The 18143-nt window shown below is 39.9% G+C and overlaps 1 protein-coding gene across 1 annotated transcript in view; it reads left to right on the top strand.

Annotated features, from left to right (window-relative positions):
- Nucleotides 1-1605: 1605 nt before the first annotated feature.
- The window catches only part of adgb (androglobin), a 37684-nt gene continuing 21146 nt past the window's right edge, over nucleotides 1606-18143 (top strand). Inside the window, exons 1-14 of the mRNA XM_022765573.1 lie at nucleotides 1606-1676; nucleotides 2102-2241; nucleotides 2401-2489; nucleotides 3848-3919; nucleotides 4195-4371; nucleotides 7166-7305; nucleotides 7667-7686; nucleotides 8856-8925; nucleotides 10767-10927; nucleotides 12875-12948; nucleotides 13803-13977; nucleotides 14378-14471; nucleotides 15013-15163; nucleotides 17776-17821. Of these exons, the coding sequence (XP_022621294.1) occupies nucleotides 1606-1676; nucleotides 2102-2241; nucleotides 2401-2489; nucleotides 3848-3919; nucleotides 4195-4371; nucleotides 7166-7305; nucleotides 7667-7686; nucleotides 8856-8925; nucleotides 10767-10927; nucleotides 12875-12948; nucleotides 13803-13977; nucleotides 14378-14471; nucleotides 15013-15163; nucleotides 17776-17821 (1480 nt within the window). The remainder of the gene's footprint in view (nucleotides 1677-2101; nucleotides 2242-2400; nucleotides 2490-3847; nucleotides 3920-4194; nucleotides 4372-7165; nucleotides 7306-7666; nucleotides 7687-8855; nucleotides 8926-10766; nucleotides 10928-12874; nucleotides 12949-13802; nucleotides 13978-14377; nucleotides 14472-15012; nucleotides 15164-17775; nucleotides 17822-18143) is intronic.

Raw genomic sequence — 18143 nt, 5'->3', positions numbered from 1 at the left:
ATTGTCTCTCCACAAGTATGAAAATGTGGAACTGATTTACAGTATGTATTTTTAAAATGTGTTGGGTCGTGCATTATACAACTGGGGAGATAAAAACAGAGTCATACAGAGGACTGCACTCTCTTGTACATAGGGCTGGTAATCTGTTAAGTGTTCAGATGAAATATGAAGGATTTTTTTTAACATGGAGATGAGATTAAGTTTACATGTGAAAATACTTTAAATATACAAGACCAAAACAGAATAAACATTTTAACAGATTTGTGTTGTGTACTAGTAATTAGACTGTCTGATCGCATGTATTTCTTATTGATTAAATGTGTTTATTTCATGTATTTATATATGTAACCTAATAACAACAACACTGGGGTAATGTTGATGTTGCCCAGCATACTCAAAGCACAACATTTGGCTCAAATACAATCTATACATTTTGTTTCCCTGTTTGGATTTTATGGCTCATCTTCCCAAGCAGATGTTTCAGATTATAAAATTCATTGGTTTTTACTGATACGTAGACATCTTGGATCAAGCCAGTTTAGCTGGGATTATTCTAATATTAACACGCTTCTTATTAGCATACTGTACAAGCACTAATGCTTGGTGCATGCGATTGCAGGTTTGTAGGACATTGATTCTAAAATGGCAGCAAGTTAGTATTGCTCCAACAGACATCATTGTGAAAAACGACTGGTTGGCAACATCAGTTTATCAATTTTAAAGTAGCCCTAAATATTAGCCAACCTAATGAAAAGCACAGATTAATGGCCACTTTCACGACCTCAACAGTCTAGACTGAGAAGAAATCTTACAGAATGTGTGTATGTGTACAAAATATCTAAGACAACATATACCCATACCATATAGGGTTGTGTCCCTCAAAGAAAGTCAAGCACAAAGGACTTTGGTTATAGTGGTATGTGTGAAAAGTACAACTCATACTGTGTGTGTGAGTGTGTGTGAGCAAGAGAGGGCCATGTGACTCCACTCAAGAAACAGTGTGTGATAGTCATCAGACATTATGCTCTCAACACTACAGTTTGTGCTCTTCCACATACCTAATTGTTACCAGAGCAGGAATGCAATGGAGGCGTGCCAGTTGTGTTGTGTGCAGGCATTACAGCAACTCTCTCTCAGTCAACTGATCCAAATGTACATCACATGGAGACAGACTTGAGGCAACATAATGCAATTCAACACAATGGCCCTCAGGATGTGGCATTTTTGTGGTGATTTTATCAATATGGTTCCAGAAAGGTTTTTGATTCAGTGGTATTATATTGCATTCTTTTGATTGCAAACTTTTGAAAGGTATTTCTAATAGTAGTTAGTTTAAATGTAGAGCAATACGGCCAGATGGTTAATTTATTGTATTTACGTTTTGAAGCTCTATCTTCATGTAAATAAAGGGATATCTGCCCCGTCCCACACTATAGTAACCATTGATGCAACAGCCCCAGACCCCGCCCACGTTAAAGCTATGTTGCTTAGCAACGCCTAAACTTTCAAGAGCAGAGACATTTCCAAACAAACGCGAGTCCGGTGGTCTACCCGACTTCCTCGTTTCTTGGTCACTTGATTTTCACACTTATCCCACCAATTGCAATGTCCAAGGCAGGGCCAAAGAAAAAGGAGTCCTCCTCCAGCAAAGTCTCTTTATCAGACCGACAGACAGAGTGAGTTTGGGTTAGTGTTGGCAAATAGGTTTAATTAAGGACAGCTGTAGTTAGCATTAGCGTTAGCTTACACTCAGGAAGCTTGCTAACCGTACCAGAGCCTGATCTTATAATACATCCATGTACCAGAGGCAGAACATCATATTTTATCTATTGCTGTGAATCAGAAGCCTGATAGCCACTTGACATGTACAAAATCACATATGGTATGTGTGTTAATCCCCAGTCTGTGATCATCATAACGATAACAGCCAGCAGTATCTAATAAGCTAATACCACTTTCACTAAGAGAGGGTAAACAAGAGATTTGGTGGGTTTACTCTTGACGGAATCTCTGCTTCTGAACAGGATCATTTTGCTGCTAAATATTGACAAAAGGGAAGCCAAGAACAAATGAAAGGAATTGCTATGTGTCATGTTTTCAGAGCAGCGTCCTTAGTTGCCACTTCCTCAGAGAGTCTAGGAGGTGCGTGGAAGTGCAGATTCCCCATATGGCCTGAGTGGAACGATGCAGAAGTCAGCAAGGAGAAATGGGACTCAAATAAAGGAGCTGAAGATGGAAAGACAAGCAAGAGTCCCAGCACGGTAAATCTGGAGCAGAAAACAATGCAAATTTCCTTCAGACCCACTTTACCGCTGATATTGATGTTGACACTATATTGTTTCTTTGTTCACTGCACTTTTGTATTTCACGTTCACTTTGTTTGCTTGTGTTTGCAGCCATTTTTTGAAGATCCTGAGGGAAAAATTACCCTGCCTCCATCTTTGAAAGTGCACTCCTGGAAACGTCCTACAGAGTTTATTGTCAACAAGGTGACCTTGATCCTTCTATAAAAATTATATGGTTTCTAGTGGAACAGTACATGTCAAATGTCTGCTTGTCCTAATTTGACAATGTTGATCCATGTCATTGTAATCGACACAATTGGTTTATACTTGGACTGTTACAGTGTACATTATGCAGCAGTTCAAATACACACAAAGGATAACAGTAATAAACAGGATCAAGCATGTATCTCAGGCACATATACACTAATTAGGGATAAAATGATTTCATATCAATTGACATGAAATAGATTTATTGTACTTTTATTACTCATCAACGGTTTAAGTAATTTATCATAAAAAAATATACATTTGCTAGTTTCAATTGCTCAAATGCTGCTTTGAAATCTATTACATGTGGGATTTTGGCTAATTGGTCCAAAAATAACCATATTTAAGACAATAGCCTTCCTCTAGCCTTTTGTGGTCATTAGTCTTTACATTTTTTAGACTAAAGAATTAATAGACTCCATGGTCTTACTTTGGCTTAAGGATTAATCCACTAATCAGAAAAATTGACAGGTTAAGTAACTGATCTGATGGTTCCAGCTTACATATTACATATATTAACAAAGTGAATTTCTTTGTGAAATGTAGTTATGGAAATCTGCTCTCTAGTCACCTCCAGTGAAGTTTTAATTGCATCTCTCCACTTTTCTGTTACCCCTCTCTCAGAGCAGTATTTAGCAATTACTGGAAGCTTCCTGCATTTTGAATTAGTCCTTGGCAGGTCACACGCTGCCTTTTCACTCAAGATGTCAAAAGCATTTTTATTAATTTCATACAAAAGGAACACGGGCTAATCAAAAAAGCAATCAGCCGTGCAGTTGCAGGCAACAACTCTTCTGTGATTTTCCCTCCGAATTGGTCTATACCAGTCTGTTTTCCAAATCAGTTATTGATTGAATTTCTCAAAAGTCTAGCTTTTCACTTTCAGTTTCTGCAAAGATGGGAGAAAACACAACCTCCCATGACCCACAGCGAATCTCTCTCACTATCACCTAAGCCATTAATTCAAATTATTCAGTAATATGGAGGAGTCTATTAACTTGGTAGTTAAATATTCATCACAGACACAGTCAGAGAGTATCATGGCGAGGTTAGACTAGTTCAGGCCTTGGGATTAGTAGGGAAGCATAAAGTAGGTCACGTGTTCATGTCCATTTTAAACGTGATCATGTGACAGCAACATTCTAAAGTTGGTTTGCCACTGTGTTATTGTAATGAGTGATTCTCATGTGTAGAGATGCCACAACACACTATTTAATAACCTTAATTCAGAAAGTTTTATCAATTCACAGATCAATATGTGCCTACAATGAAAACAATTTTGTGCTTTTTTTCAGGGTCCTGTTGTTGTTGAAAATCAAATGAAGTTTAACCTAATCTCCCCGAATGATCATCTGATTCACAGTGAGGTTAGTTATCAACAGCTTTCTCCAATAAAGATCACATTGACTTTTGGCTAGTGAGTATCGATCAGCACTTGCACTGATTGTTTAAGTCAGATGACAAACAGGTGACGCTTGACTGACAGAAATGAATGAGACTGGGGTACAATGCAATGCCCAATTGATTTATTGAATGATAGATCAGATTATTGATGATTCAGCCAACAGATCTAAAGATTTGTTGGTAGTTATTTGACCCGTGATTATTTTTCTTCCCCTTCTCTCCTCCATCTTCGATCAAGATAATGAGGTGGATCATCAGTGAAATCTATATTACTTGGACGCTGCATAGCAATACATCTACAGAACAGGAGGGTTGGAAACCTTGGGAACACATCTACTCGCTGTGTAAGGTGGTGAAAAATCATGTGCCGCTCTACAACAACTATGGGAAATACTTGGTCAGGCTCTACTGGATGGTAAGCCAGACACACACACACACATGCAGACACCCACTGACACGTAGTCATCAGAGTCTACTGAGGACTTTGTGAACTCTTATTCACAATAAGATGGCTTTTTGGTCTGATCTTTACACTGTATGAAAATGAAAAACATGGTAGAAAACTCAAAAATCCTGACATCCTTTCAGATGAAGTCATTGTGTCACAATGCCTCTTTGTTAATCACACTTTTTTTTAGAGGGGGCGCACTTGATGCAATGGATGACATGAAATTGTATTGTATTGTTCAGCAGACCCCATAGGATGCAGCAGATGACAGGGGAATTGGGATGGACTGAGGATGGAGGGGGGAAGGAATGAGAAAGCCTTATCCACTCAGAGCTCAAATCAATCAGTCTCACTGCTGTGCCAAAAGTGGCTGGGCTTCATACATTGCCTGATGAATAGATAAGGCTTAACAGGAGTCAGCTGATTCTCAGAGAGCAAGGCTCAAGTTGGATATTGATGCCTAGTAAGTCTATGAGAGCAGGCACAACCCAGGGAAGGCTCCATGCACTGCATTATCATATTAAGTGTAAGGATTTTACACATTTTTTCCTCCTAAATAAAGGTCATCATTGCATTGGGATACAGCATGAAGATGCTGGCCTGTGAGTTTCAGTATGTGCCACAGACTTCTGGGTAGTGGAAACTACATCATTGCGTCATTTCAGAAAGGGAACTTCTTCCTGCGCAACAATTTGGATCAGCAAGAGAGTGAAACACACAGCTAAAAGTGGTGGTGTCCTGTAACACTGTGACTCTTGCCTTGACAAACAAGCATGACACGGTTGTAGGCGGTAGTCCTCGTGCCAACCAGAGCACACGAACAGATGGTTGTTGAGATGGCATTAAGCACCCAGCCCCCAACCCTCGATCCTGTTTCCTTGCCTGTTTTGGCTCATGGCTACTCCATTTCTCCCCAGCTTGTCTGATCCTTTTATTGTTCTTCAATCTCTTTTCTGTTTCTGCCTTCACACCACTGTGAATATCCATTCTATTCTCATTTCGCCACCCTGTTTTTTTACCATCCTGCAACCCTATCTGTCTCTCCATTCCTCCTTTTCTCCCCTCCTCCTCTAACTTGCCCTTTCGCACTGTATTTTACCCCATCTGTGAACACATCAAGCTCTTCCTCGGGGTGATGGTTTGACAAGATAATGGAAAGAAGAAGCAAGGAAAGGAGTGTGCCTTCCCAAACTGTATATAGGATTGCATTGCTTGTGCACACTGCTCTCATAGATAAGGGAGAGGCACAGCTGTGAACAGTCAGTCAGATTATCATCTGCTTGTGCTGCTTTTCCTTACAAGCAGTGTGAAACTCCCCCAGACGGCCAGTAGACAGACCACTCCACAGACAGCATGTAACAAGCTCTGACACCACACAAGATGCAAAGATGCAAGCATAGCTGATGCTAGGAGAAATATGGAATATGAATATGAAACCCATAGATCAGAAATTTTGTGGTAATGAGTAACATTTTGTGTTTTTAAGAAAAAATCTTCTTTTAGTGCTTATTGTAATGATCAAAGTCACACATGTTGCACACTTGGAAATGGGTAGAGACATTGATTATTTTGCACAAGCACTAGATGTGTTAGAGGCTGGTATCAATCACATTTGCTCCTATCATTACCTTTAAAACCAGTTGTCTCACAATGGACTTGAAAATAGTTATAGTTAAATTTGGCAGAATAGGCTCTGGTTTGTAGGGAACTCAAAAGGAATCTAAGCAACAATGAAAATTCTGCTGTGGTACAGAATCAGAGAAGCCTGTTGACATCCCAGCAGAGTCAACAGTCCCAAAAGCTTAGCACATAAGGAGGAGTGGGGTAGCGGAGATCCGCCTCAGCAAGCAGTGTTGGCATGAAGGTATCAGCAGATTAAAAGTGAGAATTCTAAGATTTTAACGGCTGCTGCTAGTACACTTCTATGAATGTGATTGGATGTTACCAGTCAGCTGGTGGCCAACCAGACGCTGGTTGTATCATAAAGAGCATGGATGAAACAGCTGCTGGACAGCTGATGCCAGTGCTACTCTGGTGCTACTCAGTGCCTCATTCTGGCCTGAGAGCATCAGATTTGTGTTGATGTACAGTAGCTCAAATATCAATCTTTGAATGTATGTAACAAAAAATGATATCGTATCAATTTCAGAATATTACAAATATGCTTTCAGACCATGCCTCTTTTTAAGCTGAATTATTTTTTTGTGGATTCTTAGAACCTGTCAACATATCTTCTTTTGTTTCTATGTGTAATCATGGACATTTATATTTGGAAATACAATTATCCATATGTGGCACTCAAAGCAGCATTAAAAACAATAGGACTCACCTTTATTTTGATTTACTTAAATGGTTAATAAGGTGGCAATTAGATATACTTGGCTCCATCTTAGAGTAATTCACTGTCAATAAAACATAGTGTTTTGCATAAGAAAGTGATGCAAATTACCCCCCCCCCAGGTCTCCACCTAGGCTATTTCCCCGTTTCCAATGTTTAGTCTGTTTCGACTAGGCTAGCTAGCTACTGCTGCTACATGAGTGGTATTGATTTTCATGTTGAACTCTGCAAGAAAGTGAATAAATGTACAGTATTTCCCAAGATGTTGAACTTTTACTTTCATAGGTTTAAATCAATTGCTGCAGTCTGAATAAAATTTGAAAACTAATTTAAAGTGAACATAATTTCTTTAAACATCTATTTGAGGTGCACTGATTGTTATACCACATCTTCACTCACGGTGTCCTCCTTTCTTGTTTTCAGGGTTGTTGGAGGAAGATAACAGTAGACGACTACATGCCATTTGATGAAGAAAATAACCTTCTCCTCCCTGCCTCCACCTGTCAGTCAGAGCTGTGGCCGTTGTTGCTGGCAAAGGCTCTCATAAAAGTGGCTAACACAAAGTGAGTTACTGCACATTCCAACATAAACTCTATGAGCATCTGCACAAAGGAGTTGGGAAACAGTTGTTATAGTGTTAAAGTAAGACACCTTAAGAACAGATTCAACCTCATTCCATGTATATACCCACTACAGCCTGGCTCTGATAACACCACTGTAAAAATACATTACACATTATACACACTAACCTTTTGTACTAAACCTGTAAACCAACCCTGCTTAAGTAAAGTAGTATACAGGGTTATACTATTGTCCAATTTCAAATTCCTTGTTTTGATATATGTAGTAGTTCACCAGGAGTACAATTTTAAGGGGAAATCAGGGATCAGGGAGTTAATTTCTGGTCGACATACATACACACAGTACAAACATTAGTGGAAATGAAATAAACTAGACAAATGAAAGCAATCACACACACACACACTTACACATGAACCTCCACAGAGGGCCTTCTGCTGACCTGACCAGACCATCACCTGACCTAATCTCTGCCTTGGGCTGAGTTGAATTTGGTGACAGACAGGCAGTGTGTGTGTCTGTGATGGGGCGACATGGCGTGTGTAAAGGTGGCTGTTCCAGTGTCCACAGAAGGTCAAGACATAAATGTTTTATCCAGGACAGGAAACAGAGGAGCCTCTCTCCAGGTGAATCATTTATAAGCTGTAGTGAAAGTTCTACATACTGAACTAGGACTACCTAGGTGTCTACTGGGGCTCTAGAAAAAATGCTTGTCTTTTTTTTAATAAAAAAAAATGTAATTGTTCTGGACTGTAACATTAACAATCAAGATATATTGATTTCACTTACTTGGGTGTCATGACCATGGACTGGACAGGATTGCCATAGGATCCTAAGAGGACCAATTAGAGCAGCTGCAGCCATCTGTTTCAACTGGGATACACACTCACACTCCTCAAAATCAGTTATAGAGCTTTACAAAATTCTCCATGTAATTCATACACATAACATAAGCTGAATCTGTATAGCTCTCATTCAGTTAGACAGGAAGTAGAAAAAAATAAGTTAATACAACACTACACAGTTTTGATGACCCATATAAGCTTGTGATGGTGCCTTAAATGACCAGAGTGAGAGTCAGATTGAACATTTAGCTTCTTCTGTATTTATGATTTTTCGTAATAAATTTTAATCACGAACACCAACACTAATATAATAAAAATGGCGGAGTTCACAGAGTCCCTCAGGAGTCCTGACTGGTGTCATTCCTTAACGTGATGTTAATAAAGACAGAAAACGCACAGTCCTTCATGATTTTTGAAGGAGAAAATTACATCTATCTGTGTTGTCAGTTGGTTAGCAACAGCATTATCATGAGTTAACCCTCTTAAAGGGGCCAAGCATATTGTGTGCTCAATTTAACATATTGAAACTATGACCTCAAAAGTTCCATCTGAGAGCGATGCCAATGCCACTTTGAGTGGTTTAAATGGAGTGTCTAGTTTGTTGCATTTGTCTTTTTTTTTAATAAACTGTTGTAGTTGTTTTAATAATTTTCTCATGTTTGCTTTTTTCAGTGTAGTGCCAGAGGTCTGTGGGGAGATGGGTGAGTTCACATTTATCCACACCCTCACCGCCTGGATCCCAGAAATCAGGCCTATAAAGTAAGATCCTCACTGGTCCACTCCACTCTTCTATCTCTGTCTTCCTCACCTCTGTCTTTAGTTGCATGTTCTAAAATTATATATGCAGTCCTCTTCATTGTGTCATTGATAAAGGGTTTGACATTCTCTTCCTTTTTTTTAATTTCTTCTTTACAAAAAAAGTGAGAAGCAGACAGACTATCTAATCTGTAGTAGTTTATCACAATAAAGGCTGTGGCACAAATTGACTGACACAGTCTGGCAAGGTTTACATTTTCCCTGTCACGTTCACTATTTTGTAAAGTATACTGTAGCAAAATCATAGAGATTGTGAGTGAGAAGTGTATCTGTCTACAGCAGTATGAAAAATCACACTTTGGGAGAAAATGACTGAGGTCTAAAATGGAAACAAGGAGATATGTAATAAAGGGGGAGGAGAGGCAGCATGCAGTGGAGAATCTCAGCTTGTCAGTGATGGAACTTTAATGGGGCAACAGTGTTTTGGAGTGGAGCCGGGGAATGTTATTCTCCCTAGCTCAGCAGGTTAGCTTCTGTTAGTGAGTCGCCTGGGGAGTCTATCAACACGTACAGGCATTGAGCATGACTGTGTTTTTGTTTCAGATTGATTTGTGACACATGGGTATATACTCTTATGTGCACATATCCATGAACACACCCACACAGAAGGTTTTATTTACATCATCCACTACTGTTTTAGCAATATTTTGGCTGAAATTTTTTTTTTAATTTCATCTAATGATATTATCTGTAATTGTACTAACATATATTAAATTCTAGTGGCATCTGGTTGGCATAAGAAATCTGGGGATGTTCAGTATTCTAACTGATACTTAAAGCAGCCATTATTGTAATACAGAAAACTATATCCAAAGTTATATGTTAAAAAAAATCACTTTTTTTAAACACCCAGTATTATACTCAGGTGCCTCATTATCAGCCATTGTTACTACCATTCACAACCCCTGAGCTAACAAGATGGAGGACCTGTTTGTTTGGGTTGTGTGATTTTAAAGATTGCTCAGTCTTCTCTCTGAGGCTGCTGAAAAAGGGGAAGTACATGATGTAATTCAAACCAGATTTTAACCACTTGGCAGCAGAAAGAGCTGGCCGTCATGAGCTCTGCAGACATAAACTGCAGTGGGAATTTTTATTACAGATTTGCACATGTCCTCACATGACAATGACATGATCAGGCTAAAAACCACTAAAGTGTTCCTTTAAATTATTGTTCAAGTGATGTCCTTCAAATAAGATAACATGTCTCTCGACCTTTCACTCGCTTATCACACATGAAGATGATGCTCACTGTTTATGGTATACAAAGTTAAGATAGTAGCCTACCATTACCACTGTCAGTCTGACTGTGCTGAGATGGCCCATAAATCTAGGAAAGTAAGGAGGTTAGGATCCAACTGCTCCAAACTGTTTTTTCTCCAACTTCATACCTCAGTGGTTTTGTCATTATATTGTGTTGTGTTTGTGAAGTTAATGACAAATATTGTCTAAAGGATGTGTTAACATCGAGAGAAGATTGTACTATGCAGCCTACTTTATTTTTGCGAGAAGGAGATATACTGATGTAAATGCTGCAGCCCATTGTATTGCTCAAAAAGGAGCAATACAAGAACAGGACAAAAACTGCAACAAGTTTATGAGGCTAAAAGCAGTACACTTCATCTGATACCAAAGCAGTCATGGTGTTTCAAGTGTTGTAAGCTTAAACAATAGACATGAGAGCGTGCTCATACAACAGTTGAAACCGGTTCCAAACTGAAAAATAATTGAGAATGAAGTGATAAACTAACCTGTAATCAATCATATTCTCTTTAACCTCCTCTCAGATCTGTGGGAGATATCTGGAATTTCTTACAAGATACCATTCCTATATTTACACACCCGGGTGAGAGCTTGCCAGAGACAAAGCCTCAGACTGCAGATCCAACTGCTGGGAGAGATTCCAGCCTGAATGACAGCAAGAGCCAGCTACCAGAGCAAGAGAAAAGTAAAGGCCAGAATTGTGCCACAGTCAGACACACACACACACACACACACACACACACATACACACACACACACACACACACACACACACACACACACACACACACACAGAGAGGCACACAATTATGCACACATGCATATCCACAAACATACATCTCAATTACACACTCTGCACGCACATGTAATTGAGTCAGTAGATTCAATCATCCATTAGACTGTGATCATTGTATGCACAGAATAATGTGTATATATATATATATATATATATGTGTGTGTGTGTGTGTGTGTGTATATGTATTATGTATGTATGCGAATGCAGTGTGTGTAAATCTCTGTTTTTTCCCTCTGCATCCATAATTCAACTAGTATAGAGCATGACAATGAATATTTCATTGTCCCACAGAAACTTGCACTTATCAATGATTCCATTTTCTTATAGCAGTAATAACCTTTGAACATTTGCAGCATTCATATTATTGCTCCGCTGATTTACTTTAGGACAAAAAAGACACCAGGTCTAAAGTCACAATCATGCCATACTGCAAATTTACATCCATTTCTGAGCCCTGTTGTCAGTCAACCAGTGCTGCCTCTTTCCTGTTGTTTCAAGCATCACTTCCTGTTTTCCCAAGCTCATATATTATGAAGTGCAGGAAGGGTTAATGCATGTATGGTGGACTATAAATAAACCAGCAGAGGGAACAGTAGCAGGGTGAATTATTTGGTGTTCCCGCAGGGCAGAGGAGCCTCCCAAGTCAAGTGTGGTTATCTGATGAAGGCAGGATTGAAACATGTCCTCAGAAAAGCGTTACAGGCTTAGAGTTGTTTCAGGTCATTGCAGTAGAGAGATAAAACCTTTTATTAAGGTTGTAGAATTAATGAAAAGCAGAGTTTATTGTTGAAATGCAGTTTTGAATTAACATCATCATGCTCATCATTCTTGGCATTGTGCAGTATATGTCTTTTGTAAAGTGATGCAAAAGTAATAATATGGGCCAAAATTGCCCTCTCGTATAATAATTTGTATTGCATTCAAACTACTGACATATTCAAAAATACAATATGACATTTTTTTGTGATTGGGCAGCAGTATGAATTAAAATTCTTTCTCTCATATTCCCCCACCTGCTCTTTCTGACAGTAATCTGTCTCTTGGTCTCGCCTACATTCCCACTTGTTTACAATAATTAAGTGTTAGTGTTAGGTATTACCATAATGAAATGGCTTGCGGGCACAAAGTGGTATTACTTCACAAAACATTTATGTTTTAATGAAATGCATTGCATGGTGCTTACACACACATTCAAACACAAAAAACTGTACACATCCTCTCTCTCGCAGTTTCCGTGCTCACTGTTATGTTCCATTGAAATGCATAAATCGAAATGCATAAATCACCATGCAGTGTGAGAACCACTTCTCTGTTCAATTCTTAATGTGTAGCCTTTAAGTTAGTCTGGCAGTGCTCACATCTCTCTTCACCATGGTCCTTCAAATTGATTTTCCATGTCTCCTGGCGCATGCGCTCCTTACAGTATACTCTAAGATGCACTTAGGAGGCAGGGCCATCCGTAGATAACCTAGATACTGTATCGTTGCCTTCGTTATATCCGTGAAGGCCAGTAGTGCTTTCATATTTCCAATGATTCACTTAACATTGATTTGGAAATTTTGTCAGTATTATTTTGCATTGCTAGATGGCTCCAAGTTTTACTATATCAATATATTTCATCAGAGTCAGCCACTAAAATCTACTGTTTCATGATACATTACCAGTTCTACAATATCAGTCACCCTATATAGTATATATACACGTGTGTCCATGTAGCTGTGTGTGTGTGTGTTTATGTGACATTGTGTGAGTTTGTTGGGTCTGTTGGGTTTACCTGTGCTTATGTTAATGAGATTACCTGATTAAATAAAGGTCTTCTTTTTCTGTGTTTCTCAGGTAACCCCGAGGTAGTGGTGTGTGCCAGCTACTACCCTTTCCAGCCACATAATTCCTTTGGGTTTGGCCAAATGGTATAACTTTTCACTATTCCTCCTCTCTTGATTGCCACATATACACACTTGTGCTTTCATTACACTGTTATGTGACACATATGCATCCATGAAAATGGTAAATTACAGTTAGATCTTTATTGCAGACTTGGAAGCAGAACAGAGATCCACATTATGATGCAAATACTGTATAGTCTTGGTGCAATCTGGCCAGAATGCCTACATAAGCATTTCGAAGAGAGAAAGGGCAACCTCAACTGTGATATCGTCTTATCAATGACCTAAGCAGTACAAATGGTTCTTATTTATTTTTATGTTGACCCAATCTGTGGACCCAAATAAATATACAATGAATATTTTGAATTGTCAGATTTTATTTAATGAACTCATATATAATTATGGTTTAATCAAAACTACTAACACATACAATTGAGTTTCAACACCTTTTAAAATATGTACTGTCTAAGTCACCTCTGTTATATAGCACAACATTGTGAAAATGCACTGAAACCCCATAGCAGTGGGTGGTGGAGATGAAACATAACAGTGCTTGTGATCTGGGGGCATGTTGTGTTCTATTTGGATGCTTCGCCTCAACAGGCTTCACTTGTTTTATTATTTACACCCATGCAAAACCTAATTGGTGGACAGTTTCCAGGAGGTGGTTATAATACCTCTACACTCTGATCTTGGATCAGAATCCTCTTATGACATTTTGAAGTGATACACCTGTAGAGCTGGTTACAGGTGACAATGAATCTCAGTGTGGAATAATAACTTTAAACTATATTTTTAGATATTTTGTTAGTTTGCATTCCCAGTGAGTGCTGCATGTGCGTTAATTTCTGTGAATTTGTCTATGTGCTGGATCACAGGCTAATTCCTCAGAGTCCCTGCGTCGATACAGTCTCTCCTGGCTGTACAGTCACATAGTCCTGTTGACCAGAATCCGGGCATGCCAGCTGGAGGCACCACACAAACCACTACCTGTGCCCCGCTGGAAACTCATCCGCCAGCACAAGGAAATTGTGGTCACTGATGAACCACGGAGTGAGTGAGAGACAGACAAGGAAACAGGGAATAACAAATGTTAAAATTAAGTTTGGAAAAAAAAGGTGATGAAGGGGAAACCAGGAGGAGGATGCAGGGGAGGATATAAAACAAATAGTGTAGGTGAATTTCATAAATAAATATGACTAGAAAGGAAAGAGAGTGTTAATGCAGGAGATTTAGAACCTACAGTACAGAGGGCATGCAGTCCCACATGCAGAAATGAAAATAGGAAGGGGATAGGTACAATATTTCTGTATTGTAAATAGCTTCAGGTTTGGGCATATCTGACATCAGCTGATCTCTGAGTGAAAAACAGAAAATTCAGTAAAAAGTCAAGAGTGTGAAAAAGCAGTGTTGGCATGATGTGTGAGGATTTTTTCTTTTCTCTTTTTTGCAGAGCTCCCTTTGTCAAAACCAGAGCAGTTCATTGAGGTTGCCAGCCCTTTCCTCTCCTACCGTGTCAAGAGCAGTGTTGGCTCAATCTCAGAGCAGTGTGTACACTGAAATGATCTAAAACTCAAAAAATTAAGTGAGATGTATCGTTTTTTCCCTTCAATTCTTCTGCTCACTTAGCCATTAGAAAACCTGTGCTCTGATCTCCCTATGGAGGAAAGATGAATGAAGTACATTATCATTATGACATTACTATTTTTCCTTTTCCTATCTTCTTCCTGTTAATCCATCTCTTACTCCTTTTCTCCCTGCAACAGGGAAATGACATACAAGCAGCTGACAAACTGAAACTATCAGGCATTTTTAGCCATATATATGGAAAACATATATCTGTTTTCACTTGTCTATTACTATACTAGCTGAAAGAAATGTTTGCCAACATTCTTAAGCTAAAGTGAAATGCTGCTCTGGTGTCATTTGATGTAAATAATGTGACACGTATGATTCATTTGCACTGTAGATGATATGGTTTATTGCTTCTAAATATGTGACCATGAGATGAGGTGCATGTGTGGCATGATGATGATGATTTGGTGAATGTACTGTATGTGCACATGAATACGTGTCTTTGTGTGTCAGAGAGACAAAGCAGAGCGCTCCGAGGAAGCTTTCCTCTGGGTCCCCTCTGGTGTCCATTGCTGAGAGAGGGGAGACTGAAGACCGAGAAGGCCTTGAGCCTGATGCAGCTGAACGCACCACTAACTCACCAAACAGCACTGACAAAATAGAGGTACAGAGAATTACTGTCTGCTGGGCACATACATTAAGCATGTTGGTATTTAACACTTTACAGAGCATTTTGTTGTTTAATATAGAACCTTAATTAATTGTAGTTACCCAGAGCCATTTATTTCATATCTATGAGGCAAAGCTATTTGTCCACAAACTAAGATAGTAGTAGCTGTCTGCAAAAAATTGTTGCCTCCTCTTGTTATTTCCTTTCTTCCTATTTTTTTCTCCCTGTTCCCCCACCCCTCTGTCTACCCTGTAAGTATGCAGTTGAAGGCTCATCAGAGTAGCTCTGTGTGTCAGTGACAACAAGGCTGCCATCCCCCAGTCTCAAAGTCACTTCTGTTGTCTCCCAGCCAGGCCACCACTGACCAGGGGCACATCTGCACTAAAGAGAGAACCAGTGACGGAAAGGGAGATGAAGGGGGGTTGGGGTTCAGAGCAGCAGCGGAGAGACACATAGACGAGGATAGAAACAAAGATAGAGAGGAATAAAGAGGGGGGGGGGCCAACTGTACGAATAAGAAAGGAGGGGGACTGAAAAATGGAGAGAAAGTGACAGTTGGACCACGAGAGATGAAAGCGGAGCAAGAAACAGGGAGATATGGGAAAAGAGAATCTCTGGTGTGTGGTGGTGGTGAACGGGGCGCGTGGGTTTCATACAGGGAGAGGTCGTGTACTGCGCTGATGAAAAAAGCAGTGCAATTAGATGGTGAGCCATCAGTGTCTGCATCTCCTGGGGGGTTCATTATTACACTTCACTCCTAGCATACAGAGAAAAAATAGAGTTCATATTAATCGCCCTCTTGTGTAACTGTGACCAGTTATAGAGCGGTTAGGCTAGGGCAGTATGGACACGCTAATTTGATGTGTCGTTGGATGTGCGTGTGCGTACACGCACTCGTGTGGATTGGTTTGTGTATATGTCCTATGTGTGCCACATTTATACTGAACGTGTGTTCCCGCTCATCGCAAGGTGCGTGGTGGGTCACGTGCTGACAGGACTGTAGATCAAGTGAGAAGGAGTTTTTACTGTTTTTGATTCCTCTGTTTCTGTCAATGCTGGCCAACAGACTCAACCTCTGTGCCTAGCTCCTAGAATAGAAAAAGGTGGTGTCACATGATGTCTCTAATACCCTCATTGACCTACTCACTCAACTTTAGTGTGGGTTAAAGCATTAGACCCTGGAGTAAGCGTGCAGTTTTAACCTCTAATATGCTTGGAATGTGGATAATCACTAAAATTACTAAATCATTAAAGCCCCTCCATGGTTTCAGTTTGCTGATGCCAGAGAACTACACTACCCAAAGTCCAGTTTGGGCTGTGAGATCAACGGGTTTCCATGTGCCTGTGAACTGCCACAAAGAGATTTTTGACTTAATTTTATGTCATTTTTTTCCTGTATGAATTGAGTTACAGTTCAGAGGAACATGTGAAATACGCAGAGTCTATGGTGAAATGTGAAATATGGAGAGCAAAGATTTAACTCTGGCTATGTAAAATAAAGCCCCATGGGATTAAAGAAATGCGGCCTCTTCCTCCCATCAATCCAAGTCTGTGATTTGATCACAGAAAAAAACACTGCCTCCTCTGAAAGTAGAAGCTTAAAATCCCAGGAGGCTTGTGTGTAAGATATATCAGTCTCAGTGTCTTCTTACTATAGGATGGTAAGACAAGCGATCGAATAGAATGGCATGATGTGGGTGGACACGACTCTTTTATACACACACAAACTAACACAAACACACACACACACACACACACACACACACACACACACATATACATTTCTGTTGCAGGAAGGTATTGTTATAGTGGTGGAGAGGAGGTCAAGTGTGCCTCCCAATCACAATGCTTTTTTCCATCTGTCTGGGTTTCTGGGTACTTATTCAAATAAGTGGTGACTCACACACACACACACACAGACACACACACACTCACTCTGACTCATCAGAGTCTTGGCAGAAGTTGCTTTGAAGTTATACGACACATAGCCATAATTCTTATTCAGAGCCGAGTAAACTGTTGGACATTCACCAAGATTTTTCCTCAAGGGAGCACTGTTTGAAAAAAAAAAAAAACTCAAATGAAGAGGCCTGGAGGAAGTTAGCTGATGCTAGTTGATACAGGTGTACCACTCTCCTTGCACTTGAATCCAGCTTTGTTATCAAAGCTAATGCCGTTTTCCAGACCACATCATGTCCTGCCTTGTTCAGACAGAAGAATATGGTATTTGAAGGATTTGATAATGACTCATTAGCTATATTTCTTTATTGTGTTGGGCAGACGAGCATGAAATCAGAGCTGTTGAGTAATTCCCCTCTAAGAGAAATAACATGTTAAACAACATAATAACTCCTCATCTGTCACTGACAGTCGAAGTAAATTAGAGCTGGTATTCCCTGGTGGTGTTTTTAGCAGGGGAGGAGCAGCCCTTGTCACATTAAACCGTCTCGTGTCCTGTGGTGTTCGGCGAGAATGGCGCAACACCACAGCTGGCATGGAATCACTAGAGGGTGGAGGCGTATCTCTGGCAGTGTTACTCTATCAGCAACTCACTGTTCATGCCTCTCTCACTCTCTCTGTTTTTCTCTCTCTCTCTGCCCCTCTAGGTTACTGCAGAGGACAGGAAGAAGGACGGTGGTGACATCTCCAATGGTAAAAACAGTTCCTTTACAATGCTGGGCCCCTCATTCATGTTGAAAATAATCTGTACCTTATCTGTACACAAGATCGCCTTACCCGAGGTCAAATATTAGGCTGCCAGAAGGGGCAGATGCTCATTAATTCTGGTTTATTGGACTTGATGAATGTAGTAAAGGTCTTCGTTATTGGTTGATTTGACTAGCATCTGTGCAGCGTAGTCCAATTAATGTGATTAGAAGAATTTGCATCTCTCGCCTCCACTCCATCCATCTTTCTCTCCATGACTCGATCGACAATTTGAAGAAGATGGGACTGAAATTATGTCTTATGACAA

Source organism: Seriola dumerili, unplaced genomic scaffold, assembly GCF_002260705.1.
Source record: "Seriola dumerili isolate Sdu_G_001 unplaced genomic scaffold, Sdu_1.0 BDQW01000025.1, whole genome shotgun sequence".
Classification (NCBI taxonomy): Eukaryota; Metazoa; Chordata; class Actinopteri; order Carangiformes; family Carangidae; genus Seriola; species Seriola dumerili.
This window is presented reverse-complemented; position numbering and strand designations above follow the sequence as displayed.